Genomic DNA, 19237 nt, shown 5'->3' on the forward strand with positions numbered 1-19237 from the left:
AAGAGAGAAAGGAGTTGAGGCATTTTGTGGAGATCTTTAATGACATTCTGTATAATTTGAAAGTGGGGAGGGAAGAGGGGAGAGAAAAAGGGAATTAGCAAAAAAACTGGCAAAAGAAAAGTGGAATGTGGAGAGAAGCGTGTGGATGAATTTTAATGCAATCAGAAAGCTGTAATAATGGTAATAAAGGAATATATTCAGACGTCAAGAGAGGGAGAAGGGAACAGGACCCGCGACGCCAGAATTTAAATTAGACATAGGCGTATAATTCTCTTTTCTTCCCCCCCCCCCCCCCCCCCCCCCCACAACTGTGTTGTTTAACAGAAAATTAGACTGTATTCTTCAAATGAAGGAAATGGAATTTTTAAGCACAGTGAAAGAGGGATTAACAATTGGCAGGTTTTCAGCCCTTTGTCTTTTGGTGAATCCCATTTAATCACCGTCTTTAATATTAAGGAGGCTGTGGCCGTGCAGGGCTGTCTCAGGCTTGGGGGAAAAGAGATGATATACAGAGGAAAAGAGAGATAACACTTAGGTTCAGGCAATTGTGAGGAAGTGTTTCAATTACCTCCACTGAAGTCTTTAAAAACTGAAGTTTAATTTGATCTGAAGTGTCGTCACAGCTCCTGCAAGAGAAAATATGTCCTTCCCACCCCGCTTTCTGCCCATGTCTTTGCTGTTCCGACAGTCCTCGGTGCTCAAGGCTGGAGTGTTACCACGGATTAATGTCCTGGCCTTCTAGGCTTCTGGAAAGGGTTTCAAAGTCCCGACAGGTCACCAGTGAGATGAGTTTAGGAACTGAAACTTATTTTCCTGACATACCAGCCTTGACACCACTGACCCTGTGGAGTTTGTCAAGAAGCTTCTAAGCTTTGCTCTGAATGAGCATGAAAACCAAACTGCCCTTCAGGCTCAGCCTTGTGTGGCCACAGAGTGAAAAGGGGACGTTACACATAGGAGTTAAGATGTGTTAAATTCCCCAGAACCAAAGGCTGTAGGAGTTGTATTCAAATCTGAGCTGTCTCCGAAAGATGAGTGTAAAAGCGTGATGTAATTCAGTGTTCGTTTGAGGTGTCATTTGATAGTACAAGACAGTCTTCTCTTTCACCTCCTTCTTCTGCAGGAAATCCATCAAGATGGGCCAGGGAAACATCCGTAGATTTGCAGGAGGAAAAAGACCAAACAGTCATGGAAAATCCTGCAAAGTTTAGTTAGAGCACAGCTGTGTGCCTCCACACTTTGATGCTGGGTCTCCTTAGGTGCTTTTCTCCCATGAACATTTCCACAGGTGTTCCTGGGAAAAGGGATCTGTAAGCACAGGTTGCTAATAAAAGAGGCAAGATTTTTTTTTTCATGATTGGAAGGCTGATTTGATTTCAGATAGTCTTCCTATTGTGGAGGGATGGTGAAGAGAATGTGTGTGTTTGAGTTATACATTAAATTTGGAAAGGTCAAATTTTGACTCTTCAGTTTTTTCATAAAAAGCATCACCTCATGGATCTTTCACAGAAACATTCCAGTTGGGTGTTTCAGGTAATGAATAAACTTGGAAGAATTATGATCTGCCAGGCACAAATCAGGCAGAGTCTTAGTGATTTGCATGACACCAGGTTTTAGACTGCTTTCACCACCAGCTTTCCTAAGCAAGGGCTAAAGGACCCCTACTAATAAAGTGGGTCATTGCGAGTTGTTTTCCCAGCTCAGTATCAAACACCATAAAACCTGCCATTTAAGATTTGCACAGGAAATAGCATCTCTTGGCAATGGACAGTTGTGACGGTGTTGTTCAGCAAGTCAGAACTACTGATATTTGTCTTGGGGTTATAATATTCTCAGCTGTACAAGAAGATTCTGCCGTTGAAAGAATCATTTGGGCTATGTCTTCATAGCAGGGCTTGCTTGGCCTGCTGTCCAAGTTTTGTCCATAACCTACGTTGTATCTGCACAGAGGAAGCCTGGGTGTGCTTTCATCTGAATTGTCCAGATGAGGCTGTAAGTTTAAGGTTGGATTTCACTTCAGTGCAGGTAGACAGCAGGTCTTGCCACAGGAGCACAGGCCAGCCAAGCCCAGACAGCATTCATCCTCCTGGTCTGAACTTTCTTCTCCATCTCTGTCCATTTTTTGTCCTAGCTCTTCACTTTAGCCATTCTGCTTATATGCCTGCTCTCCCAAACAATTTCTTGACATGGTTTAGCAGCTGCTGCACTCTTCCCGTTCCCTGTCAAGCAGGTCTCTCTTCTCAGGAGGATAAGACTGTAGTATGGATGAGGACCCTGAAAGTAGAGAATAGGCCCAGACACATTTAATTTAAAAACATAATCTTAGACTTTGGGTTCACCAGTTGGCAACATGTTAAATTTCTTCCCAGTTGCTCATAGGGCCAACAGCAGCCAACATCTGTATTCTCTTGGACACATGTACCTAAACCATTGTGGCACTGTCTTTAGGGATCACACCACTGCAGGACATGAAAACCTCTCCCCGGGAGATGACTCCAAGATCCACAGTCATTGTCATTTGCAAAAGCAGGGCATTCCAGTCAAAACTAAACCCTGCCTTGACTTACCCCCACCATGGACTCCTCTTGCATTAACAAGGAGTTGGGGAAGCTCCAGCCACTTAAATCTGATAGAAATCATCAGAGGATTCAGCCATAGATCTGACCACCAGCCTGCCAGGTGCCTTTCATTATTACTGCCAGAGCTCCCTGTATCCCTGGGTTGTAGCAAACACCAAGGAACCTCAGCAATGCCCAATTTTGCCTGGTGCAAGCACCAATTATTCTTTTTGCAGATGGGGAAACTGAGGCTGCCTTTTGTACTGGGTAATTTATGTAGCCCATATTTCCACTGAGGCAGCTGTCCTTGGCAGAGATGTATTGTAAGTATTTAGTAACAGTAACTACATGGTCATCCACCTCTCTGGTACCAGGAATAAGAAATCACACTAAGGGAAAAGTGATTTTGCCTTCCATGATATCCAGATCATGGCTTGAGACAGGACCCAGGAGTCCCAAATACCAGTATAAGGTGTACAGACAGAAGCTCTGGCCAAGCTCTTGCATATCCTCATGGGTCCATTCTTCCATAACTGGGTCAGAAGTGATTTCCACTCTCTTCCAAAACAAGAGCTAGGACCTGTCAGTTGCAAACAGTTTGTGGCATGTTCAAAATAAACAAAAGGAAGCGGTTCTTAACACAATGCATGATTAAGCTGCAGAACGTCTTGCTGCAGGATGTGGTGAATGCTCACAGTTTACATGGGTTCAAAAGCCCACTGAACAATTACATCAAAGAAAGACACTTCAAAAACTATTAGATATGAAAAAATGCTTCAGACTCCAGGTGTCCCTGCAGAGCACTGGAGAACAGGAGAATATTTGGGGGGGTTAACAAAATTGCTTTCCCTGTTCTTATACTCTTTCCTAGACATCCGCAATTGGCCATTGACAGAGGCAGCACACTGAGTCAGACAGACTGTCTCTCGTACAGCTGTTCTTTCACTCTGTACACAGGATCCATGTCCAAGTCAAGGCCTAGAGTGCAGCCAAGCAATTAAATAAGAGCAATCCTTCAAACTAAGTTTTTCAGATGCAACAGTGGAGAGTAATGCACCTGTGGGATGAAGCTTCCTTCTTTGTGCAGGAGAATTATGCTCCCACACCTGGGCTTATATTCATTTGCACTGTCCCCATCACACAGCTGTTCAGATTAGCTGTTACTCTCTCTAGCCCGGGTGTCTCAAAGCCTCTGTCTCCAGCAGTTGGAGACTGGCAGCTGTGCAATCATATCTGCTAAAGTATGGGATATAAAGAATCTGTTAAGTAAAACCAAACCAGGGAGGGAGGAGGGGAAGAGATCAGCACAAAGAAATCACTCCTGCTAAGATGTGATTAGGGATGCCCCACAACACCCAGCTGCAAGGAACAGGTGAACTTAGCAAACATTTCAAAGCCTGCAGCAGAATTAGCCCTTTGTGGGTGTTGTTTGATATGGGGAGGGGGAGTGAAAAGGGGGGAATTAGGAGCCTGTGCGAGTGGAAGGAGGGTTTGGTTGCTATTGTTTGGTGTTGGGTAGCAGTAGGTTTCTGTTTTTTCCAGAGTGGCTTGGGTTTTTGGTGGTGGTGGTTGTTTTTTTTTTCCCCGTCCTAATTTTTGAAACACCTCCATTTTACAAGGTTCATGTATTTTCCAGCAAGGTACCACGGAGAAGATAATTAGCTAATTTACAATTAGCTACAACAGAATTCATAATCGCTTCCCCTGTGGAAAGGGCTGTAATCATCATCATGGAGCTGTAGGACTGCTGTGAAAATGGCAATAAGACTGCGCGGCCCAGGCCCCAGGAAATGCCCTGCTTTTAGCCTATTGATCTGCCTGATTAGCATGGGTTGAGGGGAGTGGCAGGGCACTCTGGTTCCAGAGTGGAGCCAGTTTGAGCTTGCAGATTTGAGTTCAGAGCTCAACCCAAACTTTCATAATGTTTGGGGCTCCTGTGGCTCACCCCTTTGCTCTATAGCTTCTCCTTTCTTCTTTGCCTGAGGAGGATACCTTGTCCATGATTGTCCAAAAAACCCCCAGGTTTATAGCTCTTTTTCACCACTGTGACTTTGGCAGATTCTTGATCCCACTGTATGGACTTGGGGGTACTGGTGGATGAAAAGCTGGACATGAGCCAGCAATGTGCGCTCGCAGCCCAGAAGGCCAATCGTATCCTGGGCTGCATCCAAAGCAGCGTGGCCAGCAGGTCGAGGGAGGGGATTCTGCCCCTCTACTCTGCTCTGGTGAGACCCCACCTGCAGTACTGCATCCAGCTCTGGAGCCCTCAGCGTAAGAAAGACATGGACCTGTTGGAGTGGGTCCAGAGGAGGGCCATGAAAATGATCAGGGGGATGGAACACTTCTCCTATGAAGAAAGGCTGAGAGAGTTGGGGTTGTTCAGCCTGGAGAAGAGAAGGCTCCAGGGAGACCTTATTGTGGCCTTTCAATACTTAAAGGAGGCTTATAAGAAAGATGGGCACAGACGTTTTAATAGGGCCTGTAGCGATAGGACAAGGGGTAATGGTTTTAAACTAAAAGAGGCTAGATTCAGACTAGACTTAAGGAAGGCATTTTTTACCATGAGGGGGGTGAAGCACTGGCCCAGATTTCCCAGAGAGCTGGTGGATGCCCCATCCCTGGAAACATTCCAGGTCAGGTCGGACGGGGCTCTGAGCAACCTGATCTAGTTGAAGATGTCCTTGCTCATTGCAGGTGGGTTGGACTGAATGACCTTTAAAAGTCCCTCCCAACTCAAACCATTCTATGGTTCTGTATGATTCTGTGATGGACAACCTTAGCAGCGCCTCCTCTCCCCTCTCTGCTGAGGACCAGTCAGGAGAGCAGGCAAGGAAGATCTGCTCTGCCTCTTGCATCCTCTCTGGTAGATGTGCCACTTGGTCTTATGCACCGGCATTTTCTTCTTACCCACACCTGCAGAGAAAACTTCTCTAGGCTGCTCGTTTGTTCTGTCACTGTGTCAAGGAGATAAGCTTAAAGGCCTTCCCAATGCCTGGACCAAGGCACTGCAGCTGGTCCTTCACTGTGTGTGCAAGCAATGTTTGGGGAGGAGGGGAACAGCAGCAGGGACAAATTACTATTAGCTATATAAATAATGGAATTAATTAGCATCTGGTTTCTGAAACAAAGCCATACAGCAACCAGGTCCTGATCCTTAGAAAGCCAAAGGCATCGAGTAACATCAGAAAGCTGCTGTGGTGAATACCATGCACGTACAGAAGATGCTTGTTCCCATACAGAAATATGCAAACGCCAGTTTTGTTCTTGCACGAAGCAGCACACACACTAGCCGTGTGTGATGCCCTGACAATGAACTTGGGATGAAATAGGGAGGCTCATAGGTTTTAGAATAAGGGGTTTTGTGGCTAGTAGGGACCATAGTGAACTTCTGGTTCACCCTCCTAATTAGCCTGGGCCACAAGGGTGGTAGATCTGTCCCTCTTTATTTCCAAGGCCTTGGATGAGATGTTCTAGATGGAAAGCTAGCTTATGCTTTTCTGATACAAGGAATCAACCTCTTTGTTTTGCATGAGGAATAAAAGAACACAAGTGCATTTATATACTCTTATCTAAATGTACCCACACACACATACATTAGTGAGAGCTATCTGGATAAACACAAACCCGTGTCATGTCTCTCTGTGAGTGACCCTGATTTTCCCCTAGTCCCTCCACAATTGCTGTGATCCTTGTTCTCGTCCTCTTGCTCCACAGAGGGTCAAACATCCTGCATCTCATTGTCCCTTCTGTCTCTTTAATTAGTGCCCGTCCTCCCCCTTCTTCCCCTCCTTCATGTGTCCCCCCTTCCCATCTCCTCTCAGCACTTGGTTTGCAACGCTCTATTATTTCACCTTTCACGCGTGCCGCCTCCTTCTCCCGGGCCAGTCTGACACCTCTGCCTTACGCTTATCATAGAAACATAACATTTAAATACAAATAGAACAGGGAATAATTTAACCCCTATTTGCACTCGGGAAGGTGCTGAGGCTTTGAATAAACACAGATGGGGAGATTTATAGACACTGTATATTTATCTGACAAGTTACATTTCTTCACCACTGTGCCTTGCAGCCAGCTTTTCCTGACGGGCGCAAGCCTCTGCAGCTGGTAGAGCGGCCAAGAAGAGGGGAGCTTGGTTTCATGGGGTTACTGGAAATGTCACCAAGGGGACATCTCTGGGGACTCTGGTTTGCCATTGCTGTGGCCTTTCTCTCCCTACCTGGGAGGGAGAGGAGGGAGGAGCAGGGAGTGCTGGCTCCTCTTGTTTGTTGATGGCAAAATGGGGTAGACTTTGCTTGAATTTAATTTTCAATATTATGGGAGTGCCCCAGGTCACTTATGGTGAGGACTTTGATGCATCAGCAGAAACCTCCTCAGCTTTTCTGGGCACCACAGCACAGAGAAATAGCCATCCATGGTTATTTCCATGGGCCAAGCAGGCATGATGGACTCAGGTTGTGGGGAAAGACTGACAATGAGGTGAACACTGATGAGGGGAAAAAAAAGTGTGGAGAAGAGGTTTACATGGACACCACATTCAGTCCCCACGCTGCAGGGCAGTGTCACTGCTCAGACTGCTGCTGTTAAGGACTGCCTCTATAGCGAGGCTAGTGAGATTTCTTCACTAACATGTAATATTTGGGCGTGAGATAGAAACTGAAACTGTCACTTTGGTGTGTGTAATAGACAGAAATTTGGACAGGCCCTTCGTGCAAAAGCAAAGGGGAGATGCTCAGATGTGCATCAATACTTGATGCATGGCCATGTGTGGCCTTGAGGAAGCTGCATAGAATAGGTTTTCATCTCACCTGTCTTTAGACATGCTAAGTAAGCTCACTGTCTTGATTTCCCTCATAGGGAGGAGATAAAGGCTGCTCCTCATGGCTGTCCCCCTCTGTTGTGTAAGACAGGATGGTACTGTGAGGTACCACTCCCTCTTCCGTAGCCATGGGCCAGCTTAGGTTGGAGCACACAGTCATGCTCACAGCTCATGTTGGGGGCATCCCCAATCATGGGCTCATGCCCTGCCTTTTTTTGCCCTTCTCTTCTGCCCGTCGACAGTGGTATTTCTGTTCTCCTTGACTGTGTGTTCAATTTGCCCTGGGGCCCAGGTCTTATGGGGCTTGGGCTGAGTGTTTTTTACCCCTCAGTCCCACAATCTGAAATGGGGATGATAGCATCAAGCTTGGCAATGGAGGTCACGGGGGACTGAGTCTGCACAGTGCTCTGAAATTCAGATGTGGGTCCCGAGACACATAGATTTGGGATAGTGTCTCGCTGAAAGACGGGGAAGCATGGGACTCAGTGGGGTAGTACGGGTGGACCATGAGTGGTAGGGATGGACCCTACACCCTACAGACAGGCAGAGCTCAGGAACAGCTTGATCTAACGACTGCTCCAGGTTTGTGTGCAGCCTAAACTTCTGGTTTCTGTAGGATGCAGAGTGGCCTGAGCAATGGTACAGCAAGGTAATGTCCTCCATTCTCATTTGAGGACACTGGAAAAGTCTGGTGGGGAGCACCTGTGGTGTGCACACATGCTCAGACACACCCCACTGACACCAGCACATCCCCTCTTCATTTTATTCTGGCAGTCTTATGGCCTTGTTCGGACATATATACAAAGCAGAAGTAGTTGCCCCTGTGCATGGCATGTCAGCTTTTTGTTTGGAGCCTGGAAGACCAGCGTATGGGGACACTCAGTGTGTTAAGAGGCTCATATAAGCCCATTAGAGGATAAACTCATTAGCCAAGACCTGGAACGTGCTGAATGGTCGCAGCTGCTGGACCCTTTCCTCTCTCTTCCCACCCAAGATGTGCGAGGGCCATTGTTAAAACATGCTGCTGAACTCCCTGGCAGGGCTGGGACGTGAAAGGTAAATGCAGCACTTTGTTAGAAGAGCCTCTCAGAGAAAAAAGCTTGTTAAACTGACTCATTTTTTATCAGCCAAGTGTATGATTGTGTAGATTTCTGAGACAGCAGATGTGACAAATGATTCCCCTCAATCCAAGACACAGTTTTTCAGGAGGGATACAGGGTGCTGATTTGGAGGCGGGGCTGGAGGTGATGTCCAGGCAGCACTGAGCCCTAGCTGGCCATGGGGGACCCCTTCATGCCACCTTCCCTGGAGTGGCTGGACCAGCAACCCCTGGGGAAGGTGGTCCTCACCTTTAGCAGAGCCTGTTCCTGGTGGTCTGATGGCCACCTTGTGGGCAGCTCCCCAAAGCCCCACATCTTCTGCCAGCCAGGTCTGGGCATCACCACTTCTAGTACCCTGCAGAGATGCAGAAAAGGGGGCTAAAATAAAATAAAATAAAATAAAATAAAATAAGTGGTTCCTAAAACACCTGGTTTTAGCTTTGCATAAACTAAACCAGACAAGGCAGTTTCAGGCCAGTCCACACTAGAGAGTTTTGCTGACAGAGGAGAGATGTGATTTTTTTTTAATGATACATTTATATTAGCAAAAAGCCTGGTGAAAATACAGTTACACAGCTATAGGAGTGCTTTTGCTGATGCAGCTTATTTCAAACAGAGGAAGCTGTGTAAAGTACAATATAACAGATGCTGCTTCTGTGCTGGAAGTACTTACTAGACACAAACTTTCTAGGCAAAGCCTTTTCCCGGTGGTGTTCCCAGTTCATTCCAACTGCTCTGCCCCCTTCCTAAAATATCTCCCGTCTTCCAGGACAGCTGGTCTCATTCGCTGGGCGGGTTTTCCTCCAATATCTGGACAACCATTGGAGTTTGGACTGGACTCTTTCTCCAAGGCTTTGTCTAGCCCTAGACTGAAAGATGCCCCACAGAGCACACACTCAACTTCAGTAGCTGCCTCTCTAAAGCTTATATGTCGCCTCTGAGAGTCTCTTTTGCAGGTCAGTTTGGCCATCAAGAAAACAAACCTTTCAGATGTCCAAAGCACCTTCTCTTGAGGTGGGGACACCTACATGGTGTTAGTTAGGGCTTTGTGCATCATTAAAGCCTGAACTTTATGTTGCCAGCTGAGACTTCGAAAAGTCCCTTTGTTCAGTCAATTCTAACATAAAGTAGGCATATTTCTTGCTTCTAACATGACTTTCGGAAGGCTATCCCCATTTTTTCTCCACTATCAGAAATGTACGAGTACCCTCCTCAACTTATTTTTCCTACCATTTCAGCAGCCTAACTGAAGGCAACATAACTCCTCGTTTTCTGTGGGCAGTACACTTTTTGCTCACGTGGATAACTCCACTGAAGGATTGAAAGCTCCTAATATCCTCACTCGATATCCACTGCATGAAAAGTTATCCTCACCCAAGGCTATAAAGTAATTTGCCAATTTACAGGTGCATACTGGAGAGGGGAATTTTGATCAAACACTGGTTGAAGCAGAACAGATTGTCTACACCAGTGATTTCTCAGTGAACAAAGGTGACATAAATAGCCCAATTAGTCAGCCAGAAAAGAGTTGTTGCAAACCAATGTTTTGTTCAGCTTTAGGTTAACATGTGCATTAAAAATAAATAAATAAAAAAATCAAACTATTTATTTATTTATTTACATATATTTATTCAAATTGGTTACATCTGCTCTGTAAACCGCTCTGAAAAAAACTCTTGGTTCACACATTTACATAGTGTTTAATGAATGATAAATAAGACGTTTATGAATCATGTGCAAATGGCCTGTTTACATACACAATGTAAACTATGTAAATTTCTCTTTTTTTTCTTCTTGGTGTAATGTTTCTAGTCTCTGAACGTAAGCCTGATCTAGAGGCATCACTCGGTGCCCTCTGAGATGTTTCTACCAACTCAGCAATCATTAGTTTGGTGTGTTTTCACCAACAATTTCTGAAGGTGTTTCATTCTGGACTGAAGATCTCTATACTTGGTATAAGTCCAAGTATAAATAGCCTTTCTCATTCAAAATACAATTATGTACTAGCAGATCACGTCCTGCTTTGACATGAAATACCATCTGCTTGAGTTATCTCAGATATTAGTAATCATATAAGTTAACTTTATGTTTCAAAAAAACAATAGATGTTTCAAAAACTTCAGGCTTATTTCAAATGAACTTCAAAAGTATATTAAAAAACTCATCCAAACTTGTAGGTATGTGTCTGTGAGTAGGTATGAATGACAAATATCCTTTTACAGACTGTGGCTTCCATTATATCCTAATTTAAAACAGCTTACGTTAAACATTTTTTTCCTGCAACTTATTTAGTATTGCGAGGGCTACTAACTTATGTGATTTTTTGTTTGGACTTTATTTGTATGTACTATCTTTATCCACATTCCTCTTGGATTGCAGTCTGAACAATGTTGTCATTTCAGTTACTGAAAGCTGACTGCAAAAATTGATCAGAAAAAGCTGATTTGGAAGACTTCGGTGCCTAGATTTTTAGAAGCAGTTAAAGATTTTGTATATAACCAAACCTTTTGGGTATGTTTTTGTTTTGTTGTTTTTTTTTTTTTTTAATTGTCAAATTATTCTCAAGTACTCATTGAAAGTCAGATGTTATAAAGGTTTTTTGAGCCAGCCACCTGAAATGATTAGCAGCGTCTGAAATATGTCAGCTAAATGAAATCACCATTTGTTTTCATGTGATACTGAGCCATCTTGGCTTTCACATCCCTCCTGAAATATGGTAAGCATCTCTTTATTTTGTTCCAGAAGACAGAAAACTCTTTGTGGGCATGCTCAATAAGCAGCAGTCAGAAGATGACGTGCGCAGGCTATTCGAGGCATTTGGCAACATTGAGGAGTGCACAATCCTTCGGGGACCCGATGGCAACAGCAAAGGTAAGGTGATGGCTTGTGGCACACTGTGGCTTTAGTGTCAAGCTAGACCCGGTCTCAGTGTATGTATCATTTTCTGGCGTGAGAAAGTCACTAGGCAGCCTCCAGGACAGCATCTCCTACATTAAGAGGGGTCGCATTTGCCAAGGGAGGCCACTTCTTTGCTGGTCACTGTCTGCTTGTGCATGAGAGGCAAAAGGTGATTGCACTTAAAAACACATGCCCCGCAACAAGCTATGTCTCACTGTGTGAAAATTGATGCCTATTGCTGTTTGCTTGCAGGGCAGAACCTCCCCTCTGAATACAGGGCCTTTACATTCACTCAGGATGTGCTCTCCCCACCCTGTTGAACAGGTCAATTCTTTCTTTAAACAAAGCCAAGGTTGCTACTTTACATCTTGACTCACCCGCTCCACCACCGTGTCTGCTTGTTTTCCACCCACCAGCCCCAGGTCTTCCCCTTCTTCAGCTGAACTTTGCATAGATACACACCAGCCATTGATCGTAATTGCAAGGGTACAGGTGCTGATTTAAACATTACACTCAGTAGACATTTACTATTTGAAACATGCAAATGCTTCATTGCAAAACTAGGTGCCTTACCTCCTTCTGCCACTTTTTGGCATCACTTGTTACCTGGATAGCACAAAGGATCCTTTTCTACAGCCCAGGTGTAAGAATGAGAGTTCTCTCTTGAATGTGAGGGTCATTTTTTTTCCCCATCACTCTCTAGACAAAGTAAGTTCAATTTGAATAGGAAGCCCTTTTCTCTTGACAGTATAATGTGTCCATTAAATATTGATCTGCATATAATATATACTAAACTGTGCTGGAATGTGCAGCACCAGGGAAGAGACCAGTCCTGCTGACGCAGTTCATCTCACTGGATATTTTGACATGTGAGAACATCAACCAGCATATTTTTGCAACAGAGAGGCAAAAAAATCCAAATCGCAGTGATACACTGGAGAAAGATATTGCTGTTCCATAAAATCACTGGCAGCCAAAAAAGACTTCACACCAGCATTATAGGGCAGCTGTTTGATATAAGTCAGCAAAGCTCAGCCTTCCTGACATAAATGGCTGAAAATAAACTGTGGGTACCTTTCTTCAATTGTATGGCTACTTTAGTTTCATGACACCCAAAGACAGGGGCTGCCCCACTGAAAAGGGGTAGGCGAGGTTGGCCTAGAAGAGCTGCAACCGTCATAACGGTAGAAAGTTAAGCAATCCATTCACTGAACAAATCAGTAAATTGGAGAAAAGCAAAAAAAATATGTCTGTCTGCCTCCACCCGGAATTGTACAGAACAAAACCTAATGACAAAGGAGTTAAACAGAGTGATAATAAAAGCAATAACGTCTGAGATCTGCAAGAGGTTCCAAAGGAGATCCAACCCACAGACTTGTATTCATACTTGCTCTATTTTTTTTTTCTTGAACAATTTCATTATAAGTCTGAATCTGAGTGGCAGCTCCATATTGCTAACCAGTTTAATTATTAGTGCTAGCGGGCTGCAGTCTCAGGCTTGCATTTCACTGAGCTGTTCAGGATCAATACTGAGCCTTGACAGAGTTAATATTACCAGCTTCCATTTGCTGGTGCTATTTCTGAGAATGTGAAGCTCCTAATTTACACACACAGAGTTACATACAAGCACACAGAGCAGTCAATCCAACAGAAAACTTAAGGCTAGTGCCCTTATCTTAGGAGACAGTCGGGCGAGCCACAACTCCCACAAAGTTATCCTCAGTCTGTAATGTTTTCCATCTGCTAGAAACCAATATTGCTTGTGAGCTACTTATTTTGGGTAAAACCCATAAGGCTTAAATTCCACCTAAATTGAGATTCAAGCAGATTGTCTAAGTGCCAGATAGCAATCAGACCCCATAGACTTCAGTCCTACCCAACCCATTATGTAAAGCCCCACCAGCCATCCCCGTGGTGAGCCTCTAAGTCCTCCAGACACCTCTGGAGGATGCAAGCAACACTCTCAGAAGGTAGGTCCCAGCTTACCATTTTAATGCCACCACAGTCCAGTCACAGCCAGAAAGCTGCCTGAACCTTGCCTGAAGCCATGGGTGATGCCCTGAGCCATGAGGCAGGCCCTTCAAGGGCTGCAGAAATATCTCCTGCATGAGTCACTCAGGGGTAGGCACAGAGGCTGGAGCATGCAACAAGGTAGCAGAAGAGCTGGGACTGAGGCATTTGTCTGCCTGAAAAGGAATGCAGAACTTGCCTCTCTTGGGAGAGGTGGGAGAGGAAGGCGCCTTCCTGCACACTTCCAGGTAAAGCTCACCAGTGTGCAGCCAGGAGTGCAGGAGTCCTCAGCAGGAGTCCTCAGGTGAGAAAGCTGAAGTGGGTCCAGTTCAGCAAGCCAGCAGGACCCACAAGGTCTGCATTGCTGCTCTCTAGACAGCCTCTTTTTTTTTCTTTCCCTTTTTTTCCCTCCATTCAGCAGCTGTCTACTTCAGTAACTCAGATTTCCCACACCTCCAGAAGTTCCAAGAGGGGTCTTAACACCCTCTGCAATTATAACCTTAGGCCCTGACTCTGCAGTCTCCTTCAAGTTGACAAGACAGTCAGAGCAGCCCTTTCAGATCTATAGTCTGGAAGAAAGGAAAGAAAAAAACATTTGAGCACATCTATCTTGCTGTTCAGCACAGGTTATATATCTCCCTGCGTGTCAAAATCCCTTCAAACTCCAGATCTGCTCCTGTCAAGGGGACACCATTGGTCTGAGGAGGCTGGCATGACACACACCCTCAGCTCATGAGGCCCTGGAGTGAGTTCTGGTGAAAGTAGGAGGGAAGAAGATTATGTGCACATTTGATGTTGTGTACAGAAGCCATCCCATTGAACATACAAACAAAAGGGCCAAAATGTTGGGATCTCTGTTATTGCCTTCCCACCACACACCAGTGAAAGCTGAGTTTTCACTCACTCTGCTACCTCAAAACATACTGGAAGCAGTAGGAGGGATCCCATTAATATCATGGGCATTAAACAAGATAAATGCCTGCTGCTCCCTTCATTCCCACCTTTGTTGAGCTCCACTGATCCATCAGCACAGGGGTGGATTTCACTTGAAGAGAGTGAAGCCTTCAACATGACAGCAACGCTGCAGCCAAAAATCCTGCTCTAAATACAATGGGTGACTGGAGCTGGAAAGCTTTTGTATATTTGCTAATCAGCATCTTTTTTTTAGAGACAGAAAGTACAAAAGAATCTCTGCAAATAATTAAACACCCTAATTCTGGATTATCTCTGATTAATGAAGAGGAAGGCATAGTATGTCAGGAGCCCAGGAATGCTGGGCTGAGATTATGTCATAATTGATCCCTATTGTTTCCAGCTGAAGTTTATCTATCTCATTTTCTCATGATTGTCTCCTTTCAGCTCCTTATAAATTAGATCCAACTATTAGCAGCAATCATTGTGTTTTTCTTGAAATACAGTCTAAGCACAGTGCTGAGGGGGTAATGCAAAGTGAAGGACCCCTAACTGTAAGCTACTTTCGTATGTGTGTATTATTTTTAGAAGGGACTATCACTGCTTTCTTCAATCTCACTTCTATCAGCCTGCAGTGATGATTTTAGGGACCTCTGGGGGTCCTTCTTCTAGTTTGTAAATGGGGTGTTCTAATGCTTCAGTTTTCACCCTGCACTGTATGGATCCATAAGGGAGTGTCAACCTTCTAAAGATTCTGCAAAGGGAATAAAGGAGATCTGTCCCGTTGTCAGGACTGGCATCCCCTGCACAGTGATCTGCACCCCTTTAGGGAAACAGCTGTGGCTTTGCAAATTGATTAAAAGCTCAAAAGTCTTCGGTAGTAATAGAAGGGGATGGAAGCCAGAACTTCTCAGATCTCTCCCAATCTGTTCCAAAAACCACCTTAGCATATGGAAATTACAATTCCTCTCTCTGAATTAGTTTGCTTGTAGCTAAGAGTGTTAGCAGTACCCCCATTCTAGTGGTGCATGTGACCCTTTGAAGTGTTGATCATTTGTGCACTCTAGCACATATTCATAAATGCACCTTTCTGCCCTAAAACTTAATGTAAGAGCTCAGTGAGAGATTCCTCACATGGCAATGCAGGCCAGAGAAACACTGCCTACATTTTTCTAATGTCCAGAGGAAAACACCTATACAGGCACTGGCTCTGCGGCTCATGGTGAAAGACTAAGATTCAAATTTTGGTGGTGGCAGGATGGCAATCATCACATGTGGATCTCCTTCATCCCAGCTTCTTCATCAAAAGCTGTCTATGCTTTGTCAGACCAAGGCTGCTTAGAGCCAAGACAAGCTCTGAGCAGTCTGTCATGGAGCTCTACCAGACAGTGATATGATAAGGTACCTTGTGGGTTTAGAGTAACCTGAATGCTTTCTGTACAGCTGGCCTGCGGTTGCTTGTAACAAGTATATGTAACTTTCTGATAACTTTTACACACTTTCTTCCTGCTTCTCATTACCCCAGAGGGAGGAGCATTCAGCATTAAGTCCAATATAAATGAAAGGAAATTCATTTTCACCCAATAAATTGTAAAATTGTGCAACACTGCCATTGGAAGCTGTGGAGGTCAAAAGATAAGTGGATTTAAAAAGTACTTGTTAAGTTTGGGTCCATCAGTGCCCATTACAAGCAGCGTGGGAATTCTTGATGTGGCTTTGCCTCAAAAGGTCCTCAGGTTGCTGATGACTTGACTTTGGGAAGGAATAACCAAGAGCATATTTGTTTGTTACACTTTCTCCACTACCTTCTTTATTGGCCAGTTCTGAAGACAGGATACTCAGCTAGGTTGACTTTCATGGTACCAATGCAACCTTTCTTACGTTCTTCTTTTTACTCTTCCAGGGTGTGCATTTGTGAAATACTCTTCACATGCAGAGGCCCAAGCAGCCATTAATGCCTTGCATGGCAGCCAGACAATGCCGGTGAGTAGCTCTGTAGCATGGGCAAGTGAGGACTGGTCCAGCCTTTCCTGCCCTGTGGCCTGATTGAGGAGGAGGGATGATTTATCTATGCTCTGCAACTCATCTTCTGGGAAGAATGGATAACAGCTCAGGCATGCAGGGCCTTGGGTGTGCTTAACTCATCATTGGAAAGGCCAGGAAGACACTGTCATTTCACATAGGCGCAGAACCCCAAGGGGTGCTGTGTTCTGTCACCAGCAGTTTTGATGACATGAAAAAAAGACATATAGCTCACAGATGCCAAAAACATTGGGTCAAACTTACCATGAGTGTAACCTTTCAAGTTTCAGAGGGATGAATCAAGCAGAAACTTGTGTCTAAGGGCTTCTTTGCTTTCCCTCCCCAAAGAGTTCTTGCCTCTAGGTGAAGAATAAAGAACTTTTTGCCAGCATTCAGCAGAGAGCAGCATGTTCACATGGTGGCACTAAAAGCTAGAGACAAATCACACAGTGATGGGCACCTCTCACTGCTGTTACAAAAGTGCCTACCTAGCCGTAAACGTGGTCCCCTACATCCAACTTTTGAAAGATAGTCAGACCAACTACTGAATCTTCCAGGAAACATTTGAGGGATCATTCCACTTGGATAAATATCTAGTAATATGGGGTTTCAAGCCTGATAGTTCAGGAAAGTAGAAATGGAAATGTATTTTCTATGCAAAGTGATATTTGTACACCATCACACAGACCCAGAAGAACGTAAGGCATTCCACTGTCAGCAAGGAAAGACAATCTGAAGTTTATTATAATAGTATATTATTTTTATTACTAATTATTCACAGTGTAAATCATGAAAGGCTAAGAAGCGTGCCGACAACTTGGAAAGGATGCAGGAAGCTCAATAAAAGATTCTTAAGAGTATAAAATCTCTCTTTCGGTAAAAGACTCTAATGTAAATTCATTAATTTATCCAAATAAGTTTCAGGTGGGCTGGCAGATTGTCTCTAGGTCTTTGCAGTGATGAAAACAGAAAATTCGTTGTAGGGGGAAAGGTTTCTAAAAGTAACAAATCATCAAGATCTCATTTTTTGGAACCCCATCTTACACAAATCAGATTAAAAATAGTACATGTTTACCAGCGGCGCTATTGAAAAAAATCTCCTTACAGATGGGAGTCTCAATTTTTTGAAATATTACAATATTTTTAGGATTCTCTTCCTAAAAGATTCCTTCTAACAAAACCAGATGCTGGGCTTGATGCTGACATCCCACAGTGAAATATTATGAGCATCTTCCCTGAGACAGGTCAAAGAAGTACTTTTAATTACTTTCTTCCAAACTTTGATCCAAAGTGATAACGTGTATAAACTGACATCAGGAATTGCAGTTCCACAGGGTGTGGTACCACAGAAAGGTGTAATAAAAAGTCAGTTCCTGTCCCAAAAAGCTAGCAAACTCAGGTGACAGAGGTGAGAGAAAAATGGGAGAAAACAGAAAAGAAAACAAGGAGATTTGAAGATTTTATCTAGATCTACTATATCCAAAATATCCTTATCCTTCCCCAGCCCTTATCCTTCCTATTTTCAGCTCACTTTAGATAAGAAAAAATACTCATCTCTTGACCACTTGGGAGCAAATTTCCGTCCCATCCTGCTAACATCAACTGAATTTAGGATGTGCAAAACAATCAAGAATTCGGCCGTTTCATCAGTCAGTTTTTTATGGGACCATTTTTCCTGTTGACTTATTTGACTCAAATACCCGTTCTAGAAATGTTCTCGAATAACCAAATCTGGGCATCTGAAAAAGCATCACAGTTTAACCCTTACTAGATGCACATCCCAGATTCACAATCGAGTTTCCATGGCTTGACAAGTTGCCATGAATTGACTGAACCTCAGCAGCAGTCCACATACCTACTCTTAGTTCACAGGAAAAACAAGTAGGAAATTATTAATTTCATCCTCTTCTTTATAAGCTAAGTTATGTGGCATTGCCTTGCATCTCCCATGAGCTACGAGCAGGCACACGGGCCGTTACCATGGCTAAGCAGACCCGTGAGGACCTGTTGAGTGACCACCGCTTGATCAGGACATGGAGCATACACTGTTTTTGCCACAGGGCCTCAAAATGCTTAAGACGCTTTGAATGAGATGGGCCAAATCCTGCAAGTGATCTCTGTTCCCATTCTCATTTTCATGGTGCTTCAGGGTGTGCAGCTTCTTGCAGGGCTTGGACGTTCACAGAGAAATGCAGCCACCTCGTGGTGAGATGGCGATGTAGCCCTCGTCCTTGGAAAGGAGGGCTGCATTGCTGCCATCTTCCTTCAATCCCCCCTCCCATTTCTCTCACCATTAGGACTGGCCTCATTTGTCCGGCTGCGATGCCAACTCAAAGTTGGTCCTGTGGTTCAGCCAATTTAAACGTCTCTTGCCTTGTCCTCGTGTACTACCAACGGGGCATCCATCATCATTCTTGTCAGGTCTCGAGCCGTTCGTTCCTGCGGCAGACTCCTGTTTCTCCACAGCTGTCAGGATTATTGCTCTACTGTGACTTCCTGTTCACACAACATATGTTGCCTAATAGTTTCAAAAGGCAACTTTCTTTTATGAAAGTTTTTTTCCTTTTTTTTTTTTTTATTAACCTTTCCTTGGACAGGTGCCTGACCACCATCCGTCACAAGCCCACTTCTCTATGCAAGGCATTTGTTTCTCCTAAGGGTCTACAGCTTTCCAATTTTCACACAGTCAATTGCTTTTAGAAATAACTTCCCAAAATCCCTTACTTTTGAGCAGGCCCAAAGTTCTTTCTGTATCTACCTGCCAAGAGAGCTTTTTGGCGTCTATTTAACTCATATTGCCTATCAACTCATCAGCTTTACTGTAGTGTTTTACTTGACCTCCATGTCCTCTTTTATGAAAGATCATAATTTTCATGTACTTTTGCACATATTTATAATGTATTTATAGCAATTATATG

General features: G+C 44.2%; 1 protein-coding gene across 1 annotated transcript in view; it reads left to right on the forward strand.

The window, feature by feature from the left end:
* Positions 1–19237, forward strand: part of CELF4 (CUGBP, Elav-like family member 4) — a 695746-nt gene that overhangs the window by 602736 nt on the left and 73773 nt on the right. The window contains exons 7-8 of the mRNA XM_009331557.1: positions 11220–11348; positions 16201–16280. Of these exons, the coding sequence (XP_009329832.1) occupies positions 11220–11348; positions 16201–16280 (209 nt within the window). The remainder of the gene's footprint in view (positions 1–11219; positions 11349–16200; positions 16281–19237) is intronic.

The sequence above is a fragment of the Pygoscelis adeliae genome, unplaced genomic scaffold, assembly GCF_000699105.1.
Source record: "Pygoscelis adeliae isolate BGI_AS28 unplaced genomic scaffold, ASM69910v1 Scaffold68, whole genome shotgun sequence".
Lineage (NCBI taxonomy): Eukaryota > Metazoa > Chordata > Aves > Sphenisciformes > Spheniscidae > Pygoscelis > Pygoscelis adeliae.